At 42.0% G+C, this 15,194-nt stretch overlaps 1 protein-coding gene and 1 long non-coding RNA gene across 2 annotated transcripts in view; one reads left to right on the plus strand and one right to left on the minus strand.

Moving 5' to 3' along the window:
• LOC125901604 (uncharacterized) overlaps positions 1-15,194 on the plus strand; it is a 46,051-nt gene that overhangs the window by 30,163 nt on the left and 694 nt on the right. The window lies entirely within an intron of this gene.
• The window catches only part of LOC125901578 (MAGUK p55 subfamily member 7-like), a 41,668-nt gene that overhangs the window by 17,066 nt on the left and 9,408 nt on the right, over positions 1-15,194 (minus strand). The window contains exons 5-9 of the mRNA XM_049597280.1: positions 13,298-13,375; positions 10,566-10,646; positions 5,838-5,972; positions 1,969-2,050; positions 1,730-1,815 (exon numbers count right to left, since the gene is read on the minus strand). Coding sequence (XP_049453237.1) covers positions 1,730-1,815; positions 1,969-2,050; positions 5,838-5,972; positions 10,566-10,646; positions 13,298-13,375 — 462 coding nt within the window. The remainder of the gene's footprint in view (positions 1-1,729; positions 1,816-1,968; positions 2,051-5,837; positions 5,973-10,565; positions 10,647-13,297; positions 13,376-15,194) is intronic.

A 15,194-nucleotide genomic window follows, 5' to 3' on the forward strand; every position in this document is an offset into this window, starting at 1 on the left:
CTGCCAAGCTGCAGACCACTAGGAGAGACCAACAAACAACAAAACCAGTTGTTTTTTAGCGAGTTATCACTGCATTTTCAGGGACTTTTTATCCACAAAATGTGGTTGTTTTGTGGTGACCTGTGATCCCAGGGGGGATAGTGCCATGAGAAGCAGTTGCTTTTACAGAGACATCACTGAGTTTCCTGTGGGGATTGTGCTACCAAAACCATGTATTTTGAGCCATAACACAATATTTTCCTAATCACAACCAAGTGTTTTTTGTGCCTAAACCTAACCAAATATTAACTACAACATTGTTGAGATGTAAAGAGTCGTTTCAACACATCTGCCACATATCATGTTTGTGGTTTGCAGAAATGTACAATGCCAACATTTTTTCTGGTGAACAGTTCTGTCCAACGGTAACAAAGTCAGCCTACCAGCACCTACTGTATAAATTCAGTAATTAACATGTTTATCTCATTTTTTAATCTGTACAAAAAGTGATGCGGAAAAGCAAGCCGTAAATAAATACTCTTTATAGGCAGATTTTTTTAGCCACAGTTCTGTTTGTAGGAAGAAAATGTCCACAAATTGAGAAAACAATGAGGTCCGGGAGCTCTTCACTGTCCAAGCAGAAGATGAGAACAACAGCCATATAATGGGCAGTAAATTATTGTTTTTGCCATGTTATGTAATTGTTTAGAGGGCTCTGCCCAACGCATATGTTACATGTCACACTAGATACTGATGCTGTGCGTTACACCTAGGCCCCCAGGAAGGGCACCAGGCTTTGAAGCCAATTTTCTTTGTGGCCAAACAGTGTAATTACATCCATCATGTGACGCCAGTTGGCCCAAAAAGTCTTTTTCCCATTGACTTCATGGTGAAAGACACGTCTGCAAATCAGTGGATAACTTTTTTTTTTAGCATCACAACCCCCGCGAAGGACAGTGATACAGTGGTTAGCCAGGTTCCTGGTTCAAACCTGGGATTGGGGGTTCGAACCCTAGGATTTTCTTCAGGTACTCCAGCTTCTTCCCACAGTCCAAAGACATGCAGGCTAATTGGTGACTCTAAATTGCCTGCAGGTGTGAATGTGAGTGTGAATGGTTGTCTGTCTCTATGTGTCAGCCCTGTCATAGTCTGGTGACCTGTCCAGAGTGTACCCTGCCTCTAGCCCAATGTCAGCTGGGGTAGGCTCCAGCCTCCCCGCGACCCCTGACAGAATAGGTGGTTATGGAAAAATGAATTAATGAACCCCTGCAAAATGACTCATTTGACTATCAGAATTTAATGCAGTCAGATAACTTTTGGTAAGTCAAGAAGGGCTGTATGATTAAATCACTTTATCTCCATTCAAGTTAACGGAACACTGAACAGTAAGTAGCCGGCTCGGCTGGTGAAAGTCTCAAGTGGAAGCAGCGTCAGAACATTTGGGTAATTTTATACATGGCAGCTGAACGTATCTGGTGTCATAAATCCCTAGGCAACTTTCATAGGAATGAGCAGGGATTCGTCTCCAACACTGTATCAATTCTCTACATCCATGGTCATGTCTGTCAGGCCTCTTTTGCTACTGAAATGCTGGCATGCCATCCAAAATCAATCACTGGGGTGACATTATGCCGGCATTGTTTGGTTATGTATAAAAAAACAACAAAGGCGTCACAATGTAGGGTCTTTGTCTGCAGTATTGGGGGATCTCTGTGTAAAAATCTGACTTAAGTATGGAGGAGAGACTAACCAGAAGAGGAAGGATTTCCTTTGGCTTCCTGCGCTCCAGAGAGACTCCATTCACCTCTTTCAGCTCATCCCCTTCATGGATCAGGCCTTCAAAGTGTTGGAAATACAAATGGAAAGTTGCACCACATGCTCCTCTCTGTAACATGTACATGTACTGTGTGACAGCATAATGTTACTCCGGCCTAATATAAAGGCACAGGAAAGTGTAGAGTGACAAAACTGTAATAAATAAGAGCTTACCGCTTTTATCAGCTGCACCTCCTCTCATGATCCTCGCCACAACAATAGCCCCGGAGGATTTATCCCTCTTAATTGTGGCCCCCTTGAGGACGGTGATTAGTGGATGAAAGGATGACAGACGAGCACATGCACAGAGGCAAAGAGGTCAGGCGATGGACAACGAAAATAACATGTTGGTTTTATTACAGTCCAGACAAGCTTCTTATTCAGAGTCATTCCAGTGAAGGTTATTTGTATCAAGACGGGACCATTTAGCCGGCTGCCTTCATGTAACACACAAAGCGCTGGAAAAGGTTATCCAAATCAGCATTATTTTCAACAGATGTTATTGATGTGGAGCAAATCGCAATGGAAAGAGCATCTTATGTAGCTGACTACAATCAGCTCACGCTCGGGTGTAACCCTGTTGTCTGGAAAACGGGAACATGCTGGATCGATCAAAGAGGCCATGTCAGAAAAAGGTCAGTCCCCTTCCAATCTAGTTTTGGGATCAATACAAAAGTATGGTCTCTATTATTGGGTCCTAAGCACATTCCACTCTCTTAGCTTAAACACTGACACACGAATGCTGCAAAAATGTTCATCATTAAGGAAATTATTCTCATATTTACCCCTATTTTTCTTGTAAAAGATGTAACTCATCGCCGCCATAGGGGTTATGTCTTTGGCGCTTGTCTACATTTAAAAAACTTGTTCACAGATTCCAGTGAAATTTGGTGGAAAGTGAGGCCACAGGCTAAGACACAAATGCTTTTTTGATGTGGATCCAGGATTTTTTTTAAAGGAATTTTAACTTTGTGAGTGAGGGCATTTTTTTGAACATTTCTCCTATTTTCTAATGAACTACTGGATCTGCTTGAGTGGAACAAAAATCTGGCACATATTTCCCGTAGCTGTCCATCACTATATGTATTTCATAGAGCTCTTGATCCAGGTGCAGATCAAGAAAAAAAAAAAAATCGGAACTTTGTTTTATTATTAAAATAACAAATTCAGAGGATTTTGCGGCCTTGGCAGAGGGATGTGCTCTTTGTAGTTTGGTTCGTTTTCAGTCCAGATTCACTTGATCCAGGAAATTTCCAGAACTAAGTGACAATGGCTGGAACAAGGTGGAATAAGACAGATCATTCCGGTAGTATCAAGGAAATGAGGTATGATTAAAGACCTTGAAACAAGTTGATTTACATCAGGAACAGAAATTATCCCAATCCATTTTAATGCTTAATACGGCTTTAAAGGACTCATTAAGAGGCATAGTTTTGCCGTGGATATGCATAGAGACATGCATAAATATGCACACACACAAACGCGCACAACAATACTGAAACTATGTTGTGCGTCACAGGAGATAAATGGCAACAAAGATGTGGAAGAATTGACTCTGTAAATTCCTGGCTGTCATTACGAGGCCTGTAGTGCTGCTACACGTTGGCGTACACGGCTTTAGCAGTCACGCAGTTTGACAACATGACATAAATTCAGTCACCAGAGAAAAATTCAGCTGTCTCTTGGATATGTTTATTGCTTTGAACCGTCTGTGTACTCTATGTCAGATATTGTGGCCCGACAAATTACACATTTCTCAGTGCAGTTGCCCTGTTACATGGTTGTCTTAACTTAACTTAAATAGATTTGTGTTTGTTTTGTGTGCATTACAAGGCCAGGTAGACCAAATTAGAAACAGACTGACAGGCAGTAAAGAACAGTTGGATTTGTTTTTAGAGCCATATGGAAATATAATTATTTGCTCTCTTGCCGATAGTTAGCTGAGAAGATTGATACCACTTTCATGTCCGTACACTAACACAGATATCCAGCCAGAGCCAGCAGGGGGTTATCATGGAGGTTGGAAGCAGTGGAAAACAACTGGCCTGGCACCTCGAATACCAACACAAATGTTTGTTTTTCGTAGCTGATTTGCTGAAACCTTCCGTTTCCCAACAACACCGTAGTGAAGTGTGCTTAAGTTTAGGCACAAAAATGACTTGGTTATGGTTTGGAAAAGATGTTTCAGCTCAAAATACCCATGTTCTGTGGCACAGTAGTCGCTGTAAAAGCAGGGACAAGTTGGTGAAAAACACCCAGTTTCAGTGGCTCAAACACTGCTGGAAAATGCCACTGTATGTCAGTAAGAACACCCAGGTTTGGTGCCACAAATGCAGCTGGGAAATGGCTCAAACATTGCTGGCAAGTGCCTTGATGTCAACATACAGATGTAACGTATCTGTGGTTTGCAGAAACGTAAAATGCAAACATTTTCCTTGAGTGACTGGGCCAAAACTTAATAGTTATTATGTTATATCTGATCACGGTCGTGTCAAGAAAATAAAATATAAAATGAAAATGTAAAAAAAATCTTAAAACTTCTTAACAGACAGGCTAGCTGTTTGTAAGCTAAGCTAACTGTCTGCGGTGTAGCGGTCTGTTTAGCAGGTATCCTCTCATTAACTCTCGGCAAGAAAGCAAATAAGTGTGTTTCCCAAAATGTCAAACTACTCATTAATACATGTTGTTGTATGTATATTTTCCCAGGCAAAAGTTTGGCAGCGAGTTGTGCGTTTTGTTGTACCAATTAAAAGGAAGCAGGAGGAGATTTTTCTGTAGAGAATTTAATTTTGCCATTATATGTTGTAGTTGTGTTTTATACGGGGGCAGGATCAGCAAAGAGAAAAAGAACTGACCAAAGAACACAAACAAAAACAAAAAAAGCTAAAAGAGACAATGATAGACATCATGAGTCAACTTTGGTCAGTCATTCAACAGATGGAAAGAATTGCGGGATTTGAAAGGATTTAAAACTGATCCTGAATTGGCCCAAGTCCTCCAACAGGTCTGTAATGTTTTATTTATGGAATGCACTGGAATATGCAATGTAGTTTTACATCAATACATGAATTTATGTTGATGGCTAAAACAAAGTAAACTTTGACCTGCAGGGGTTAGGTGTATGCAGGGGCTTTCTAGGATTTGAGAACTTTCAGGACTTAGCCTGGACCTCCGCTGGGGGTTTGGGGGATCCTCTCTTGGCACTTGTTTTTGATAAACAAGTTACATCAAGACAACAAATTTCAATTTATTTTCATTGTGAATTAGAAAATGGAAAATGGTTGCAAATCATTGGTCTCATGTTTAGTAATTAGTGTCATCTAGAGGTGGGGTTGCAGATTGCAGCCAACTTAAACTTCTCCATGTGCCTGGCATGTAGGAGAGACGCAATCTAGAGCCAATGTTGGTTTGTCCATTCTGGGCTACTGTATGACAACATGGTGGACTCAGTGGAAGAGGACCCACTCGTTATGTAGATATAAACGACTCACTCTATGGTAACAAAAACACAATGATTCTTAGTTTTGGGTGATTATACACTCATGAAAAAATAGTTAATGTTAATATAATATTATAAATCTGGCAACATGGTGGTGCATAGCAAGAGGGTTCCCTGGTTTGAACCCGGGTGTGGGAGCCCTTCTGTGCGGAGTTTGCATGTTCTCCCCGTGTCAGCGTGGGTTTTCTCCGGGTACTCCAGCTTCCTCCCACAGTCCAAAGACATGCAGGTTGATTGGTGACTGTAAATTGTCCGTAGGTGTGAATGTGAGTGTGAATGGTTGTCTGTCTCTATGTGTCAGCCCTGTGATAGTCTGGTGACTTGTCCAGAGTGTACCCTGCCTCTCACCCAATGTCAGCTGGGATAGGCTCCAGCCCCCCTTACGACCCCAAACAGGATAAGTGGTTACGGAAAATGAATGAATGAATATTAAATTCCATTTCTCACACTATATCTCCCTAAATCCTACACACTGAACCTTTAAGCCAGGGGAAAAATCTAATTTTTAACTTGACCTCTGACACATGAAGACAAGTTCACTGACCAGGGGATCTTTGGTTTTGACCAGACTGACAATTTTGACTGCGTCCTCGTCCTCCTCCAGCACATCGTCAGGTAGTGGTGGCAGAGTCGGCTCAAAGTCCCTCTGTGCCACAGCGTCATGGACAGACAGCAGACTCTGTGGAGGAAACAGAAATACAGTGAAGGTGCTGATCTGCAATCAGCTATGTCACTTTGAATTCTAGGTGCGGTGAACAGATGTGGCACCGGGGCTAGTATCCTCTCATGCATCCTGCTTTGTATGGAAAAATGGCACTGTGTCAGGCCAACAGTATACTCTACACAAAATGGAAACTGACGTGTTGGCTGTCAAGCTGCTGTCGAATCTGGCATTGTGAATAAATACCAGTGTAATCAGTGCAAAAGTGTTGATTTAATAGCGTCCATACCAGAGCAGGAAGCGCACTGTAGAGCCACTGTCACCAGTTTTACCTGTGCATTTTTAAGCTAACTGGTTAAGCTAGAGATCATTAAAAAACATGGAATGCACTCATATTTAAAATGCCACCAGTCCCTGTTGACTAATTAAAGGTGACTGGGTAGTGAATGAGGCTGTGCAAAAATTCCAATAAGTTTGGCTGGCCTGCCTACACTCACTACAGCGACTGAATCCAAATACAGCACTTTTCCTCTTTCAGTTTAGCCTGGGCCAACATGCCAAACTTGATTTAGTCTGGAATGTGCTGCCAGCCTGTGGGCCACCTGAAAGCAACCCCCCACACTACTCACAACTCAACAGCTCAAACATCACACGTCTCAGAAAAAAAAAACCTCCTTTTCCAGCGAAGGGCTGTGAATTGATATATGACTCACTATCAGTGCCCAGACAGTTCATTTCAGTTCATTCTTTGTTACCTTTGGCAGTGCGAAAACTCCAGGTTTGTTTGCAGAAAAACAATATTCTGGATAAACAATCTCTGGTTGTGAGGGTGCACAAGGTACAATTTCCAAAAAAAAGAAGGGGGATTTACTGTAATAAGAAAGAACCAGAAAAGAGTAGGGGGGAAACATCTGCTCATCAACTTGATTTTAACAATCAGCCAATCCATCTGTCAGTTAGTCTACTTATCCATGATGTCCATCAACGGTTGCTCTGCTCAGAAGCAGCCAACGCGTGAGCAATGTGTCTCTGGCCACTTTCAGAGACAGGTTTTCAAAAAACAAACATTCATTCACAGAATATTATACCCAGAGTCTCTCATAAGTATGTGTGAGCTCCTGCGCCGTGGCCAAGAACAAACAGGTCATTAAGACTGTTTAAACAAACCTGTTAGTTCTCGGCTGGCTTCGGCTCCTCATTAAGAAAAGCCACGACTTAAGCGGCCCACTGGAAAACCATACGCTGTGTGAGTGTGTCTGAAATATGACTGTCAGCAGATCTGAAATAAGGAAACATGCATTTGAGTAGTCTGGGCCTCGACATGAGTGAACACTAATAAACATAACCAGGGAGTAGATTAGCTTCTATTCCAGTGTGGTTAATAGATGTCAGCACCTCTCAGTGGGCAAAATGATTAGGTGGAGTAAATTTAAATAGAATTTACAGTTGGATTAATTTGTCACTTTGTGTGACCCATATGAGCTTCTTGATGTCGCCTCAACAGCATCAGAGTAGCTCAGATGAAGCATGCCTGCATGGAAATTAGCTTCTCAGGTTGCACTTGTAGTGTTAGCTATGTCAGGAAAAATCTCATGAGTAGGTTTCTTTATTGTTAATGATCCATCGGGGCACCAAAGTAGAAGGAAGCAAAACAACATCTTCTCAGTGGAATACATTCTTGCTTCGTAAATGGTCCGTGTGAATGGCAATCATAGGATGTGCTTCAGTGATAGAAAACTGCACTCATGCACAGTTTGGGGCATGTTTACAGTGTGTGTGTGTGTGTGAGTAATATTACAGAGATTAAGAAGCAACTCAGGGGAACAGTTCAACATGTTGGGAAATAATATTCACTTCCTTGTCAAGATTTATGTGATAAGAGCGATATCACTCTCATGTCTGTCTGTTGAGCTGGAGCTAGCAGCTGTCACTTAATTAGCTTAGAGTAAAGATTGGAAACAGGGGAAACATTAGCCTGGCTCTGTCCAAAGGTAACAAAAGATTATATCTGGTTTGCTTAATTCATACAAAACTAAAGTGTGAAAAATGAGAGATTGTGGCTTTTCAGGGAGTTGAGCTGATTATTCAGGAGCTTATCTGTGCTCCCAGGGTCCTATGTTCACCAGCTAATATCCCTTTAGGCCCCGATCACACAGAAGGAGTTTGAGCAGCTGGAGACGGCTGTTTAGTAATTGTTTTAAATGAGAATTAAACTTTTTGCTCGTGGTCTCTGCATTGTGACACGCCTCATGTTTCTGGTCTTTTGGTGTCTGGTGTTTTTGCCAGAGCGCTCTGAACTCATCGTGGAAAAAACGTCCATGTCATCTCTTTTTTTGTCATCTTTTTTCCCACTGTCCAATCGGATGATTTGAGAGGCGGGCTTTCAGTGGTGGTCACGACAACAAGTTTACAGTTGGTAAACAATGGAGGAGAAACTAGTCGGTTGCTGGATACTCAGAGCTATACAGCCCGACGATAGACAGCAGGTTGTCAAACTGCCCCCAAGTCATCCCAAAATATGCCTGGAGACGGCCATCATGGAGGTGAGGCTCCTGGACCAGCTGGTGGTACTCCCCATGATCCACCCTCTTTTTTAGGGTCTCATGTACCCACACAGATCTCTGTTTCCCTGTGTCCAACAAACTATTTGCTGACAGCCTCTCACCCTCAACCAGAGCTACAGCAAGTACCCTCTGTCTGAACATTTCAGGAACAAGATACTGATTACAATGTAGATTGATTACACGGAAAGGTTAGTGTAAGGACGTGATGGGGTGGTTGCCTGGCACCAATAAAAAGGCACTTGCATTCAGTTTTAAAAAGGCAGTGCAATGCACCTCACATTTTGGAACCTGCAAAATGTTTTTTTTGTGATCGGGGCCTTAATGTGACTGATTAAGAAGACCTTTCAGAGAGTTTTATTCTCAGTTTTTATCCCTCTGTGATGTTCAGTGTATGTTTCCTGTGGTCAGTATTTTGAAATCACCCACCTAAAGCCCACTGATATTATACTCTTTGAATGCTGCACCCACAAATTGTCGGCAAGCCAGTTTTCTTGACTTAAGACATGACTTAAGATATTTCCACAGTAACTGAAAGATATCACCATTAAGACTGCATTTGAAATGTTCATCTTCCTTCATTTTTTTGCTATTGAAACAGCAAAGATAGCCCTCACCAATCTCTCACAGTCATGGTTTATCAAGAGACAGATCTCAACACAACGTTAGATTTGGCCCTTGGAAACATAGGGATGACCCAGATTTCTTACCTTTGGAAAGCTAGCTGTTTCCCCCTGCTCATGGTCTTTATGCTAAGCCAAGATAAGCTAACTGTCCCCTGGCTGCAGTTTCTCTTCTAGACTTTTGAAATGTTATGTGATGGAATGAATAAGATCCTGATAGTGAAATTAGTCATTTTGGAGGGGGTTGTTAGAGACATCTCTTTCCCAATGAAAGTCAATGGCAGAAAAGTCTTTATGGCCCCCTGGCATCATGTGACAGACCAGAAAGTTGGAATTCCACAGTTTGGCCACTGTGTCAAATTAGCTCCAAAGTCCAGCACACTTTCTGGTGGGCTTTGGAAGTTGGCTGGTTGGCAGATTTAAAAAAAAAAATTATATATATTTTGTTGCAATTCCATGTTCTTGAATTAATAATTCACTACTATACTACTATACTAATTCACTGTTCGTCATATCATCAAGAATATTGTTATCACAAAAATACCCTGAAATATTATCACGATATTTCAGGGTATTTTTGCAATCGCCCACCTCTACTGGCTAGTTTCTTCCCTCGGGTCCATGTCATTGGTCCGACAGCTCATTGGTCCGACCTCCCATTAGTCCAATGTCCCATTGTTCCGATATGTGATTATACTAGGCTATACTGTATTTGTGTACCATAGAGGATCAGCAAACGCAACAAAAGTAGGCTACTGGTTGAGATACAAGTGTCATAGAGAGGAGAGAGTGAAACACCATAACCTCCTGTTATGAACTCTGGGGTCCGGGTTGTGTGGGGAGCTCTCTGCGGTGCCGAATGGCTCCAGGCAGGCGTATTTCTGCCTTGATGGTGCGCCATGACCGACTCTGGGTCAGCTGGCTTGAGGCGAAGCAGACTCACGGCTTATGTGTTTGTCACTTTCTTTTTCATTTTAACCCACACCATGATCTTTTCCTAACCCTAACCAAGTGGTTTTTGTGCCTAAACCTAACCAGACCTTAACCACAGAGCATCATGATGATTTCGGAACAACAGGACTTCGTAATAATGGGTTTAATATGGTCGGACCAATGGGTTGTCGGAATAATGGGCTATCGGACCAATGGGTAGACCCCCTTCCCTCTCTCGTCTTTTTGCCAGGCTAAGCTAACCAGCTGCTGATTATAGCTTCATATTTGTCATGCAAACAAAAGATTGGTATCAATCTTCTCTCGGCAAGAACAAGCATATTTCCCCAAATCTTGAACTCTTTCTTTCAAGGCTGGTGTATTTCATTGGTAGAAATTATGTGATTTGACAAGACAGAGGACTTGGCTGGGAGAGTTTTAGGTCGACACGTGTGAAGCTACAGGTTCACATCGCCAAGGGAGGAAATACTCATCACCTTAAAGTTTGGTTTAGAAAAGAGGGCAACCAGTTCTTTGACTTCCCCTCTCCAGCCTTGGTATATCAGCTCCTTTGCCAACTGGAAGCAGAGAAAAAGAGACAGAGAGGCAGGATGTATTTTTTATAATTAGAGGTATACATTTATTTATATCATGGCCTGAGTGAGGTTTGCTCTAGTCCACACTGTACAAGCCAAGAGAGACAGAGAACTGAGCAGAGAGACAGAGAGGGTTCAACTTGTATCTGATTCAGACTGCAGTGACACGTCATCAGTACTTTTATTATTTCTACATTTTCATATGGCCCCGTTCACCTCACTGGGACTTTGCTTTTTTCCTTCTCTATGTTAACTATTTATTCATGCTGTTTTAGTTTTGTGTCTTTTAGCCACTGTCGGAAAAAAAAGCTCCTGAATGTTCAAGGCTACACGACAGCTGCGGCGACAGCTAAAACAGAGCAGCCTTGACCATCAGCGGCAAGTGGAGAGGCGGCGAGTGACTGTGTGCAGTCGCCCGTCTTGTCAAGCATATTACTGTAATGACTTCTACTGCTTCAAGATGTCGAGGCACACTCCAGAGACACAATGCATGAAGGTCATTAGTTTCCACTGTGAGCAAACAGAAGCCTCTCTGAGGGGAAACAGACCCATGGTTTGGCCCTTCCAGTAGGTCCTGATGATTTAAGCCAGGCAGAGAGTCGCTGTCTAACAGAATCTGAAGCAAAGGGAGTGAAGAGAAGGAGATGGAGTGGAGTTCTGGGGAGAGGACACGGGTAGATAGACAGTATGGAAACATGGCAGGAATTGCAGTGTGCAGGGTATAGGGAGACGATAAAGGAAAGCAAATGGAGGGAGAGGGGAAGGACAGAGATAATGGAAGGGGAGTGTGGTTAGAGGAAAAGATGGAAGCATAGAGTAAGGGAAAAGTGTAAAATGAACATCCTCATTTAAGGGCCCTGAAACATCAAGCAGACGGTCAGCTGTTGGTCAGTGTTGGGCCGTCAACCAGCAACCGTTGCCCAAGTTTTTGCTTTGTTTGCACCACTGGCCCTTGTCGGCCCTTTCCGTTCCTTATCGGCTTTTTTTTTTTTGGCCGATTCAACATGTTTGGTATCGAAGACGGCGGAGCCCGTCGGGTGATGTAATTACTTTGAATGGCAGTTCAACTCAGCGCACGAGAGGAGAAACGGAAGTGAGGAAAGTAAACAAAGAGCTAATGTTAAGAGGGAGTGAGATCAAAGCAAACTTGTTACATAAGGTAAGCCTGTTTTTTCTTTGGCCATTGAGCTCTTTAGCAGAAACATTTCATAATCCATCCATCCATCTATTTTCATCTGCTATCCGGGGCTGGGTTGCGGGAGCAGCAGGCCAAGCAAAGCACCCCATATGGCCTTCTCCCCAGCAACGCTTTCCAGCATTCCATTCCATTTCCATGCACCAAACCCCGATTCCTGTCCGTGTGGGTTGTGGGCCCGTAGGTAGTGATGGCCAAATGAAGCCTCATGAAGTATTTTATTTTTTAAGCCCACTAGATGGTGCTTGTTGTTGAACACAAGGTTGAAAGCACACCAAACTGCCATTCTTTGAGCATCTCTCTTTAAGCCATGAGCGCCATCTAGTGGCCTCAGAAAATAAAGAAAATGCTTCATGAGGCTTCATTTGGCCATCACTACCCACAGGGCGACAGCTCTGTGTTATTTATTTGGGCTGAACCCGACCCTGCCCCATGGCCCAAGGCCCAGCCACTTTGCCTTTAGAGACCCTGCTAGGGGCTATTAGCCCCAGACAACTCAGCTCCCGGTTTCACAGGGACACGTAAACCCATCCACCACGTTAAGGTGGTGATTCTTGGAGGACAACACTTTCCATTTCATAATGGTTTGTGTTATTCTTCACTAGCGCAGTTAGTATGCTTTGTTCTTTCAATATCAGGTTGTGTTGTGATGTCCTAACTGGCTAACTAGCCTTTTAAATCCATCCTGCGGTCTTCCAGTTTCCCTTTTTGAATCGTGCAGGCGCAGAATGTACATGCTAGTTGGCCGTTGGCTGTAGTCTTTGCGGTGTGTTCATGTGCAAATTTTTGGCCAAGTCACAGGTGACGTGAGGCGATGAAACCTTCATTGCCACTTGTTCTTTTGATTTCACTGGACCAGGAACAAGAGGGGGAAAAGAAGGAAATGAAGGTAGAGCATGATCAAGACGAAGGTAGTGGGATGAGATGGAAATATAGGAGTGATTGGTTGGTGACAGGAACGAAGATGACTGGTCTATGAAATATGATGCACATGATCTGAGGGGGATCGAGAGTGGTCGTGCCGATGTGAGTCACAGCCGTGGTGGGAGCACACTCTGTCACTTCATCTTAAATCTGAAATTAATTGTATTCCTCCAACCTGAAACATTAGACTACACACAAAATGATTTTAGCAGTCTTTTTGCTCGGTACTGTCCTCTGTGACCCAAACTCCTGGCATGCAGATACAAAACGATATCTGCTATAAAATGCAACCTTTCAAGTGAGGTGACAGAGTTTTTGAGATAACATTTCATAATTCAGTGCACACAAGACGGACTGTACGTTCCACTCGTGCTACTGTGTGACAGGAGAGTCATCTGTACATCAGAGGAAACAATTTGAACCACAACCAAATCCTCCCTATTCCCTCCGCTGTCAAACTGTCATCCTCGGCGGCGCGTCTATCTGCAAAAGATGTTTGGAGAGAGTCACTTACATCTGAGGCCAGACTCGCTGCGTGCTCTTGGACGGGGATCGGGCTGCGCTTCTCAAAACGCTTCAGCCGTTCGTGGATCTGTCAAATCAGGAAAGTATCACAATCAAGGTTTTCTCTGCAGTAAGAAGACTCCTACTGCAACTCCAAATACTTCTACTACTACTACTTATAACATTAACAGCCATCCAGCTAAGAAACAGCTTCTTCTCTAAAACTGTGAGACTGCGTAATTCCACTGACTGAACATTGCTGCTTTTACTATTGTTATTATTAGACTGTTTCCAGGGCATGGCTGCACTACAGGCCCACTTGGCTTCCTTGTCTGATTTTTAGACCTCACATTTCTCATTCCTGTCCTCAAACTTGTCTTATATTTACATATTTATTCACTAATATTATCATTGTAATACTTTTTAAAATGTGTGTTTTATTGAATGCTTCATTTCTTGGTTTTATTATTTGCTACTTCCCTGCCCTCTTCCTTCGTGAACACATGTTCTGGAAGGACATCAAATGATCCGTATCCTGATTTATAAAAATACAATATAATTTATTTAAAGTTCTGCAGTGATACTGGTGCTGCAGCAGAACTTTTAGCAATTTAAAAATACATTTTAAGATGTGTTGCAGTTCAGTTTATGTGAAACTGCATTTTTATGACCTGTTTATTTTTTAATAGTGGTGGAAAATAACTCGGCTAAGTACATTTATTCAAGTACTTTAACTTAATTTGAAGGAACGTGTACTTGACTTACAAGACTTACTTAGCAGATTAATATTTTACGCTTAATATGTATCATCATTGTAGAAAATAAGATACTTTTTGAAGCATTAAACCACCTAACAGAGTAGAGTACCTAATAGAGTAAAGCAGGGGTGTAATTTACAGGGGACATGTCCCCTACAGTTTTTCAGAAGGCAGTATTGGACCCCGCCATTTTTATAGTCAGAAAGTTCATTTTATATATGCAGGCAAGGTCAAAAGGAAAGGGTTAACGGCTAAAGAAAATGACTGTAAACTTGTAGTGGATTTAAATCTTCCATTAAAGTATGGTGACCAGATTTTTTGGAGCAAATTCAGGAGTGTGTGTGTGTGTAACTCTAAAGGTAAAGCAGTTGGAACGGCGCTTGTGTCTTGTAAGTGGTAGCAAATTACATAGACGATTAATGAAGTGGTAACAGTTTCTGTTTGAGTGTAGCTTGGATTGTGTAGTTTAAACATTGCTAGATGAGTAAGATTTTGAAATCTTGAGCTCCTAAGGGTTTAATGAAGTTAAAATTATACACTCTGTTACATATTAACATTTTATAATTTGCATTTTACTGCTCACTTTAAACATTTTGCTTTATTGCACCACCTTTATTGTTTTTGCTCAGAGTTTCTGAATCAATATGGCCTGAACTGTGCCAACATACCATAAATATATTACATGAAGTTAAAGAAACTTTCTTTTAAAAAGGTGACTGTGAAATTTCTGCCAATAACAGAAAAGCCTCCAGACTGTAGTTGTATAATAGATACATATTTCGATAATTTCATCACCACTTTTGCCCATATGCTGTATAAAATATTTTTTAGGACCATTCATTTCATGACGTGTCAAAATTATGCAGAGTCATGGTTGTGTTTTGTTCTAGCTCAGGTAGGGGTATCTGAAAAACAGCATGCCTTTTGTGTATATGTGACCATACTAACCCTTATGTACTTCTGTACTTTTACTTAAGTAACACTTTGAATGCCAGACAGTTACTTATTATGGAGTATTTTTACACTGGTATTGAAATAAGATCTGAGTATTTATATGTTTTCGCTGCTTATTGGGGAACTCTGCTCATTTTCAGTATTCATACATATTATTCCTATGGTCTAAGACAAGGGTAGCCACATGCAGCTCTT

The sequence above is a fragment of the Epinephelus fuscoguttatus genome, linkage group LG15 (assembly GCF_011397635.1).
Source record: "Epinephelus fuscoguttatus linkage group LG15, E.fuscoguttatus.final_Chr_v1".
In the NCBI taxonomy this organism is placed as follows: domain Eukaryota; kingdom Metazoa; phylum Chordata; class Actinopteri; order Perciformes; family Serranidae; genus Epinephelus; species Epinephelus fuscoguttatus.